Genomic DNA, 9,546 nt, shown 5'->3' on the forward strand with positions numbered 1-9,546 from the left:
GAAGAGAGGGACACAACCTAGAACAGATAATGGATGTCTATTCTATTAACATTTCTCTATCTGTAGAATGGGTCTGTTTTATGTGTTAGCTTCTCCATCCAGAGGGCCCCCTGCCTGTCTTTGCCTATAGGGCCCCAAATTTCCTGTTAATTGAATTTAACACTTTATATACTACACTTTACTCCATATATATGTTTTTTTTTATGGCACTAGTGGCTCATTTTTTCCACAGTAGTCTGACAGGAAAGGAGGTATGAGAGAGGGGGAGAGACATGCGGCAAAGCTCAGCTGCGTGGAGGACTAAGGCCTCCATACATGGATCGTCCGCACTAACCACTGCGCCACCTGCACACCCCCATATATGTATATTGTATGTTTTATTTTAAGAGTATGGTTCAAACCTCTATTTTAGTTTGTAAATGTGTGCATTAAAAATGTAGGAACAAGGTGAAGTGGTGTTTTTTTTGCCAAGCCAAAGATTCAATTAAAGTTCCATTAAGCCACTAATGAGGCACTGGGGTCATGTTTCTGTACGCAGGCAAAAGAAGGTTCAATGTCCAAACTTGTTAACTGCTTTAGTTGATTTATTTTCTATTTCAGCCAATAATTACAGAGTTAAAACGTTGCTTTTGTCCTTTCTGCTGCCTCTCTTGCTCTGGTTAAAAACCATAGGCACCAAACCCAAAAAATGGCTGCTGGTCCTTTCCAAGGCCTCTACACTTATAGAAAGTGGACTGATCCACATTACTTCCTGTCTTACCTTAGAACAGGAATAAAAAAAGAAAAAAAACAAAGATAAATAGAATCAACAATTATTCACCTGCAGATAAACTCTGTAAATAATACAAAAAATATACATTAAGGAATAAACAAACACAATTCAAATGGATAAAGACATAAAGAATAAATCGCTCCAACACAAGGGAAGCTTCATAGCGGCCTCATTCAATACTTAGCCACCATTAAGCACCTGCAGGGAAGTCTTTGCAGCTGCCTCTGAAAATATTCACCAAAACCTGGAAAACGTCTCATCTCAAAAGGCATATGACATTTGAGAACTAATTTTATTTAAAGACAAACGTGGCTGTTAACAATGATGGCTAAGGTTATTGGTCATATTTACTTACTCATTAGCACAATTTTATAGATGATAAATGTAAGGGACAAAAACCAAATGGCAGATTTATGAACAGATACGGTTTTAGTAAAGTGTAGATCGCTGGAAATGGTTAAATATTTGCAGGGCTGTCAACTCTCACCCATTCGGAGGGAGACTCACCCATCTCAGTGTCTTCACACACTCTCACTCCATATTACCAATTTCTCACATTAAAAAATGACAGACATTTAAAATCAACTCCGTTCCACTAATTTATTTTTTAAAAATACCACAGTGATCAAAATCCAGTCTTTAATACAACCTTAGTGCTAACAGATCCAGTCCATTCCCACCTATTTACTGTGTCAGATATTGAAAAAAGACAGCTATCATGAGGTATGTCATTTAAATTTTGATCTTATCTCATCTGGACAATGGATAATTCTCTTTGTAAATTATTAAAGATTTTAAGCAATCTTGTACTTGAGTAAATATGGATAAAAATACAGCATCTAGCTTATATTATTGATGTGGAGACTGAGTGCAGGATCACATCCAATGGTTTTTCTCTTTACCTGGTGTTTTTTTTAATCCATATTTTCCTCACAAGTTAAATAATTATTGCTCAGTCTAGTTTAATAATCTTCTGTTGGCATTTAGGAGTAATTAAACCAACATTAATATTTTAATTCTTAAAGCTTTTAGGTTTGTCTCTTAAACCCATAGATGCTCCACTAAATGAAAATGAATCATTGCATTTTATTTTTCAAAAGATCCCCAAGAAAAGACTAACAGCATCCAGAGAGGATGTGCAGAACAACTCGGTTATCCAGGATTCATAGAAGAGAAACCACAGGGATGTTTTTCTTTTATTATTACTGATCTTATTCATTTATCCTTATTTTGGTCCATTGAATATGTTTAAAAACGTTATTTCCATCACACCTTCCAAACTGAAACAGTTCTGTCTCTCATCATGGTGAGTTTTTATAAAAGCCTCCTAGAAGGTCTGAATTTCTTAGCTGTTTTGTCAATTGTATAAAAACTAATAACATAATGAATGAAGCTTTTTAATCGTTAGCCTAATATCAAATATTCATACACACTGTAGTTTGCATAGGTTTTGATTGCACTGGTTCCTTTATCAGTGCCGGTAATGCAGTAATAGCTTATTATTTCCTCATTGTTTAATTTACTTGAACTGCAGATAATAATTAATAAACAAAGTTGTGAAATTCTTAGTTTAAAAGATATTTAAAAGAGCCATTCTGCTTTAATTCAATTCTCTAAATGTCACCAGAATGTAGAAAATAATATATATTGTAAAAAAAATTGTTCCACATAACTACAGATCACTTATTGTTACTCGGAAACATTTTCTGTTCTATAAAAATTCCACATTTTGCCATTTTGTTTCAGTTAAATCCTCTGAAAACCTCCAACCTATAACCGCTCCTGTCCTCATCTAACCCTGACAGGCTTTCCTGTTCAAACTGTTTCAAACTCTCACTCCAAGGTTTGGAGTGATATGAAAATATGGCAGCCCTGAATTATTTGATAAAATGTGCTAAAGGCACCAAACCAAGTGGATAGGATCAGCTAATGCGGTTTCTTGATTTGTCATAATCATGGAAAATGCTGCATCATTGGAGACTACTCCCTTACTCCCTCTAGCGGTCATTTATAGTTTGAAGGAAAAAAAAATACCGAAGAGGACTGTGGGTAGTGTAGTACCCTGACCAGACACCTCAGTGAATTTCTCCTCCGTTTAACTACAACTCCCAGGATCCTTTGCGCCGATAAATAAAGCTAGGCTAGCTGCGGTGATTTGACAGCGGGTAGTCTGCTTCTCCTGCCGGCTGGCTGTCTGACAGCGTTAGCTTTCGGTCTTTGTTCACCTTCACTCTCTTTTTTTTGTCACCGTCCACCCGTTTGCGGAATGTCCGACGGGGGAGGGACGGAGGAAGGCACCGGCACCATGGAGGTGTCGGCCGTTCAGACGGTGGCGGACACCTCGGTGCTGCAGAAGCACATTAGGAAGCTGGTTCCTCTGCTGCTGGAAGATGGCGGCGAGGCCCCGGCCTCCCTGGAAACCGCCCTGGAGGAGAAGAGCTCCGTGGAGCAAATGAAGAAGTTTCTCTCCGACCCCCAGGTTCACACCGTCCTGGTGGAGAGAAGTTCACTCAAAGGTACATTTAGAAGCCTACATTTATAGGAATTAAATTAAATTGGTTGCATTGTTTGGCACATATGGTGCCTATTTTAAAGCTAACAATAACCTTATTCTATTGAGTTATTCCTAACTGGAGTAAAAATGGAGGCCTGCCTTCATCTTTTCAATTTAGAGATTAGCTAAAGTACAGATTGATAAGAAAATGAGTCAATTCATGCTCTGATACCGACAGGGTTGAACCTGCATGCAGGTGCAATTAAGTAATTTAATTCTATTCAGTTTATTTCTATAGCACCAATTCACAACACAAGTAATCTCAAGGCACTTTCCAGTTCACCAGATCATCCAGTCAGACTGATTCAAAGTTTTCTATCTAAGGAAAACTAGCTGATTGCATACAATCCCTCACACTAAGCATGCTTGCAGCGACAGTGGAGAGGAAAAACTCCATTTTAACAGGAAGAAATCTCCAGCAGATCCAGGCTCGGTGTGAGCGGCCATCTGCTCATTCCATCCCTTCAGGTCTTGGTAATAGTGGGTTTGCTGGCACACAGAAGGGAAGAGAGACCTACTTCTAGCTTGCAGATCCATGCAAGATGGTGGAAGTAAAAACTTTTTCATGCAAATGTTACAGTAAAGTCCTGAAACGATGGACTCTGGTTAAGTCTATCGTTTCCAATAAAAAATTTTTGCAAACTCGTTCAGCCCTAGTCCAGATGCTCCTGTTAGTTAAAGTTCAGTCTGTTAAAGTGATGGGATTTAAACCTGCTGAGTAAACTGAAGTACAAATTTCTCATAGCTAATAAATCTTGTTCTTATTGACATTTATTCAAAAATAGACAGAAAAACTTTGTGACTTAGTGAATAGGCCATCCTAAAGGCTTGTTCTGCTTTTAGGCTTTTATCATGTGAATCAGTGTTAATCAATGCTAACCTTTATTTTCAGTCAGATGCTGGATGAAATGATCTTCTTTATGCTTTATATTTTTAAACAGCTGTGTTGTTTATTTGTTTGGGCATCTCATGACCAGCCACGCTGTTAGTCTGCTGTCTGCTCATGGCTTTTGATGAGGGATACTGTAATGTTTTCAGGTTGTTTTCCTGCAGTCCAGCCTGCAAGTGTTTAAATGTTAACCCTTTATAGGGTAAGTTACAGTTCTTGATCACTTGCATACCCCCTCCCAATGTAAGGAGGGGGTGCAGGTCTCCTTACATTTCTCCCCCCGCATCCCTCAGTGAGGTCTAGAAGCAAAAATGTTTACATCCGTCCATTCAGCAAAGATTCTGCTACATGGCATTTGACCAATTAGATGAGCCCTTGAATGATATATTACCTACAGTAAAATTAAGTTGGGGGGGCGTAAAAAGCAAATTGGAGAGTTAAAAAGAAAAGTAAAAATGTTAATAAGCCTAGTTAACAATTATGTTTAGGTTTATAAAATACAAAATTTAAAAGCAACCATCAGCATTAATACCTCTAAGGTTATGTTGGCCCAAAAAAAAAGTGCTTCTTTCACTCTTATCCTAGTGTCAGACAGCAAGAGCAGCAAAAACGCGCGTGCTGCTTCATTTTTTATGCTTCTACAAGTTTAGCTCTGACGCGCGGCTGAATTTTTTTTGCTGTTCTGTAGAAAAAGTGGGTCTGATGCGCATTGGGTGGAGCTACCCTATCCTTTCTTTGCCTGGAACAATGGCAGCTATATCTGCTGTGATCAGTGGGTAAAAAGTAGTTTAATTTGAAGTTTGAAGTGAGAAAGTTCACCTGAAAACATAGTCTGTGCAGTCAGTTCATCTAGTTTACCATCCTGCCTTCAAAGATTATTTCTGTCTGGGTGCCTTTTAGACCCCCACATACCAGCAGTGCGCTGTCAATAGGAATCCCATTCAACAGCAGCCTCTGGCCCGGTCGCCTCTTGGGGGTTTGCCGCGGCGACTGGAAGGCGTTTTTCATGTACGTAATCCAAACTACAGGCACCAGGATTATAAAAGTGTACAGGTTTTGTTGGCAGATTTCATCATTTTCAGTTAATTTAGGCCTTAATAAACAGTTTCAGAGGAGTGATCATAGTGATCTGCTTTATCAGCAGTGCTGTGTCTGTTGCCCTTCCAGCTCCTATATCAGCTTTTCTGATTGGTTGATGTGGCGCCTCAAGCAGCAAAAGTAAAATTTTTCCAACTCCAGCAGCTGCTGCGTTGCAGCCCACGCGCTGCTGGCGTTTTGCCGCGCCTTGATGCGCGTCGACCCTTGACTTTGCATGTAAACTATCTGCTCCTGCTGCCTCTGCTGCTTTAGATGTGAACGCAGCATTACAGCATTATTTCTTATATAAGCACATTTGTTAGTTTTTTAATATATAGTTTTGGGCAAGTTGGCATTTCTTGTTATCACATTGACAATAATTTTTGCCATCAAAATATCCACATTTTCTGAATGTTACAAAGGAAATAAGGTTTTATCCTGAATTACAATAACACTATTGGCTTTTCAAAGTATTTCACTGAGTGCCCTGTGAAGGGTTAAGTGTTATTATTTTGACTTGTTGCGTATAATCATTTCTATAAATGCTGTTGGTGACCTGGTGTCATGGCTCCCCCATTAGAGGAGGAAGGATGGCCTCTTTACAGGATCCCGTGTCAAATTTTATGCTTCAGACCCACAGCTGGTTCCTGATTGGCCCTCTTGCATTGTGGCGTGGAATAACACCGCCCAGACCACGCTTCAATATTGGGCATAAATCAAAAATATCTGCGACAAGCTCACTGCGATACACGGCTGGGGGAGGATAAGCAGCCCTTAAGGGAGGGACGCAGGCTATTGATGCTTAGGCAGACCCAGTGAGGGATTGAAAGGATAGGGTGCTATCGAGGATGACACCCAGACCCTTAACCTGGGGGACGGGGAGATGGAGGAGCAGTCAATAACTTTCAGAACTTTGTTTGAAAAATATAGAGGATCAATAAAACAAAACGGCGTTTAAACAGCAGTTGGTGGTGTTTAATAGGAATCGACTGATTCAGGTTATTAAGGGAGACGCTAATATTGGTTACTATGACGTCTGTCTAACTGGCGAAGAATTGAACACCTCTTCTGGTTAGTGCAGTAAAAACTTAGTCCAGGTCTGGTTGTTCAGTTCAGCATCTCAGTTTTCTGTTTGTTCTTCCAGAGGATGTTGGAGATGAAGGGGAAGAGGAGAAGGAGAGCATCGGCTACAAAATCAGCATCGACATTCGCTACGGTCTCAAGTCCAACAGGTGACTAACTCCTGGATGTTTCACAGCTTTCAGGAAATTGTGATTTCTTCCCCTGAACTTTAGTTGGGTGCCAATGAGATTCTCATCTCGTCTGTTACAGCTTGGCTCTGATCAAAAGGACGGGCGTCATCGATGCAGATAAGCCCATATCCACTCAGGTCCGGGTTCTAACCCTGAGCGAGGATTCTCCCTACGAGACGCTCCACTCTTTCATCAGCAACGCTGTTGCTCCTTTCTTCAAGTCCTACATACGGGAGTCTGGCAAAGCAGACAGGTATTTACTGATTCTTTTATTTTTCCTTCGCTTTGCCTTAAGAAGAGCTGATGGATGTAATTCTCTGCTGTGGCTTGTAGGGATGGGGATAAGATGGCTCCATCGGTGGAGAAAAAGATTGCCGAGCTGGAGATGGGCCTCCTCCACCTGCAGCAGAACATCGAGATTCCAGAAATCAGCCTGCCCATCCACCCCACTATCACAAACATCGCCAAGCAGTGCTACGAGCGAGGCGAGAAGCCAAAGGTCACCGACTTTGGAGATAAAGTGGAAGATCCCAGCTTCCTCAATCAGCTGCAGTCTGGAGTGAACCGCTGGATCAGAGAAATCCAGAAGGTGAGATGAACAAAAGCCTCCAGGGCTTTGTTTAAAAAATAAAATGGATTTCTAGCTAGGGCTGGGGATATGAAGAAAGTCTAATATCACAACATATTGGGGCTCTTAATGGTGATACAGGATATATAACACAATATGTGTAAATTACCTTAAAGTCGTAGGAAAGTCGTATTTAAATGTCAAATCATTCTTGCTTAAACATGTATATAAATGTACTCTTTATCAGACCATATTGTCCCAAAATTTAGAAAATTTCAATAAAAAAAAAAAATCCTATCTTAAAATCTTTGGTTTTTTTTCGTTATCCTATGCAGGCCAGTTAGTTATACGTCAGCCTGGACACCTAAATTCAGCCAATCCCATCTTGATTCATATGTGGCAGCTAATAATACGCAACGGTTGAAATCAGAATCCTTTCCTTTCCCATTGAGTTGCGTCCCAGTGTTCACTAGGATGGACGTCTGTGTCTTCGGCAGGCGTAGAGCTAACAGAACTGGCAGCGTTGCGAGGCAAGGGCTCAAACATGTACGGCTGGAAGCCTTCTACACCAAACCAAGCTTCTGCCGCCCTGGCGTCCTCTTCCACAACATCTTCGTCCCCGCTTTCCTCCTATAAATAAAAAATGGGTGACGGAGGAGACTCATCCACGACCTCCGACACTAAACTCTCCTCCTCTTGCATGTTTCCGCTGTCCATAGTGTTCCTTGACAGCGTCGTTTCTAAGTCACCAATTTAGAGCTACTTTGTCCCAATGGAATTTCCCATTGGGACACCGACCACAACAGAGGAGGGGTTTATGATGCATTCAAAGTGTGTGGCGGAAAATAAATCTCTCAGTGAAGTCCTACCCTAACCCTAACCCTAGTCCTGAGCTGTGAACTTTTAAACGCTGCTGTTTCGCCGCATGGTGTGAGCTGTAGCTGCGTGCAACGATTGAAATAACCGTACAGTGTACGCCCGGCTTTGGTTGCTCTGTCTAGTAACCGGTAATTTTATTTAGCAGTTACTGAGTTACTAACTTGGCTAAATTTTTAAGGAAAGTTCCCAGCACTGCTTCTGACTCTTCTCCACCTCCTCCTATCAGGTAACTAAACTGGATCGGGATCCGGCCTCAGGCACCGCCCTGCAGGAGATCAGTTTCTGGCTCAACCTGGAGAGAGCTCTCAACAGGATCCAGGAGAAGAGAGAAAGTCCAGAGGTTCTGCTGACGCTGGACATCCTCAAACACGGAAAACGTTTCCACGCAACCGTCAGCTTTGATACAGACACCGGTGAGGGAGAGGCTACTGTTACTCCTTATTTTGTTTTTATCGTGTGTTTTTTTTTATTTTTATCGTGGGCTTAATAAACATGGGGGATTGGTGATGTTCTCCTGTCAGGTCTGAAACAAGCAGTGGAAACCGTGAACGACTACAACCCTTTGATGAAAGACTTTCCCCTCAATGACCTACTCGCTGCCTCGGAGCTCGATAAGATCCGCCAGGCACTCATTGCCATCTTCACCCACCTAAAGAAAATAAGAAACACCAAGTATCCCATTCAAAGAGCACTGCGACTAGTGGAGGCCATCTCCAGGGACCTGAGCTCCCAGCTACTCAAGGTTCTGGGAACCAGAAAGCTCATGCATGTTGCTTACGAGGAATTTGAGAAGGTTGGTGTTGGTGGATCTTCAATTTTTTTCTTGCTCATTTTAGCTTCCTACAGTGGTTTTTAACCTTTGTTTCTGTGCTCAGGTCATGGTGGCTTGCTTTGAGGTGTTCCAGACCTGGGAGGATGAGTACGAGAAGTTGCAAGTGCTTCTGAGGGACATTGTGAAAAGGAAGCGTGAGGAGAACCTGAAGATGGTGTGGCGCCTTAGCCCCGCCCACAGGAAGCTCCACTCTCGGCTGGATCACATGAGGCGCTTCAGGAGGCAGCACGAGCAGCTGAGAGCCGTGATCGTCAGAGTGCTCCGTCCTCAGGTGTGCTAATAATGCTTAAAGCCCAGGTTGGGTGCTGCTATTTATTCTAAAACTTGTTTTAATGTAATCAAATAAGGGCTGACATTCAAACACCCACTAGATGATTTTCATCTAGAATAATTTAAGTTTTTGTAGTTTTTTTTTTTTATACATCTGAATAACAAACTCTGCAACATTTAATGTAGAATTCCTATATTAAGACTGATTGTTTTGCTGTCTTTTCAACTGTTTAAACTGCTTTGAACCAGAACAACACATCAAATTCACTTTAAGCGGTTATTGAAACTAAGTGGGTAATGCAGTGCTGAAACAATTGCTCCTGCACCTATTTGGTCTAGGTATTTAAAGAACATCTGTTTGCAAGTATTTACAGATTAGACATCTGATCACTGTGACTGTTGGGGCTGAAACAACTGGATTAATCGGTTATTAACTAATTTACCGTATTTTC

The 9,546-nt window shown here is 41.3% G+C and overlaps 1 protein-coding gene across 1 annotated transcript in view; it reads left to right on the forward strand.

The window, feature by feature from the left end:
* The first annotated feature begins 2,926 nt into the window (after nucleotides 1–2,926).
* Nucleotides 2,927–9,546, forward strand: part of LOC107084709 (cytoplasmic dynein 1 heavy chain 1) — a 29,416-nt gene continuing 22,796 nt past the window's right edge. Inside the window, exons 1-7 of the mRNA XM_015374650.1 lie at nucleotides 2,927–3,288; nucleotides 6,437–6,524; nucleotides 6,625–6,798; nucleotides 6,879–7,134; nucleotides 8,219–8,405; nucleotides 8,514–8,785; nucleotides 8,868–9,095. Of these exons, the coding sequence (XP_015230136.1) occupies nucleotides 3,039–3,288; nucleotides 6,437–6,524; nucleotides 6,625–6,798; nucleotides 6,879–7,134; nucleotides 8,219–8,405; nucleotides 8,514–8,785; nucleotides 8,868–9,095 (1,455 nt within the window). The 5' untranslated portion in view covers nucleotides 2,927–3,038. The remainder of the gene's footprint in view (nucleotides 3,289–6,436; nucleotides 6,525–6,624; nucleotides 6,799–6,878; nucleotides 7,135–8,218; nucleotides 8,406–8,513; nucleotides 8,786–8,867; nucleotides 9,096–9,546) is intronic.

Source organism: Cyprinodon variegatus, unplaced genomic scaffold (assembly GCF_000732505.1).
Source record: "Cyprinodon variegatus isolate N-32 unplaced genomic scaffold, C_variegatus-1.0 Scaffold107, whole genome shotgun sequence".
Classification (NCBI taxonomy): Eukaryota; Metazoa; Chordata; class Actinopteri; order Cyprinodontiformes; family Cyprinodontidae; genus Cyprinodon; species Cyprinodon variegatus.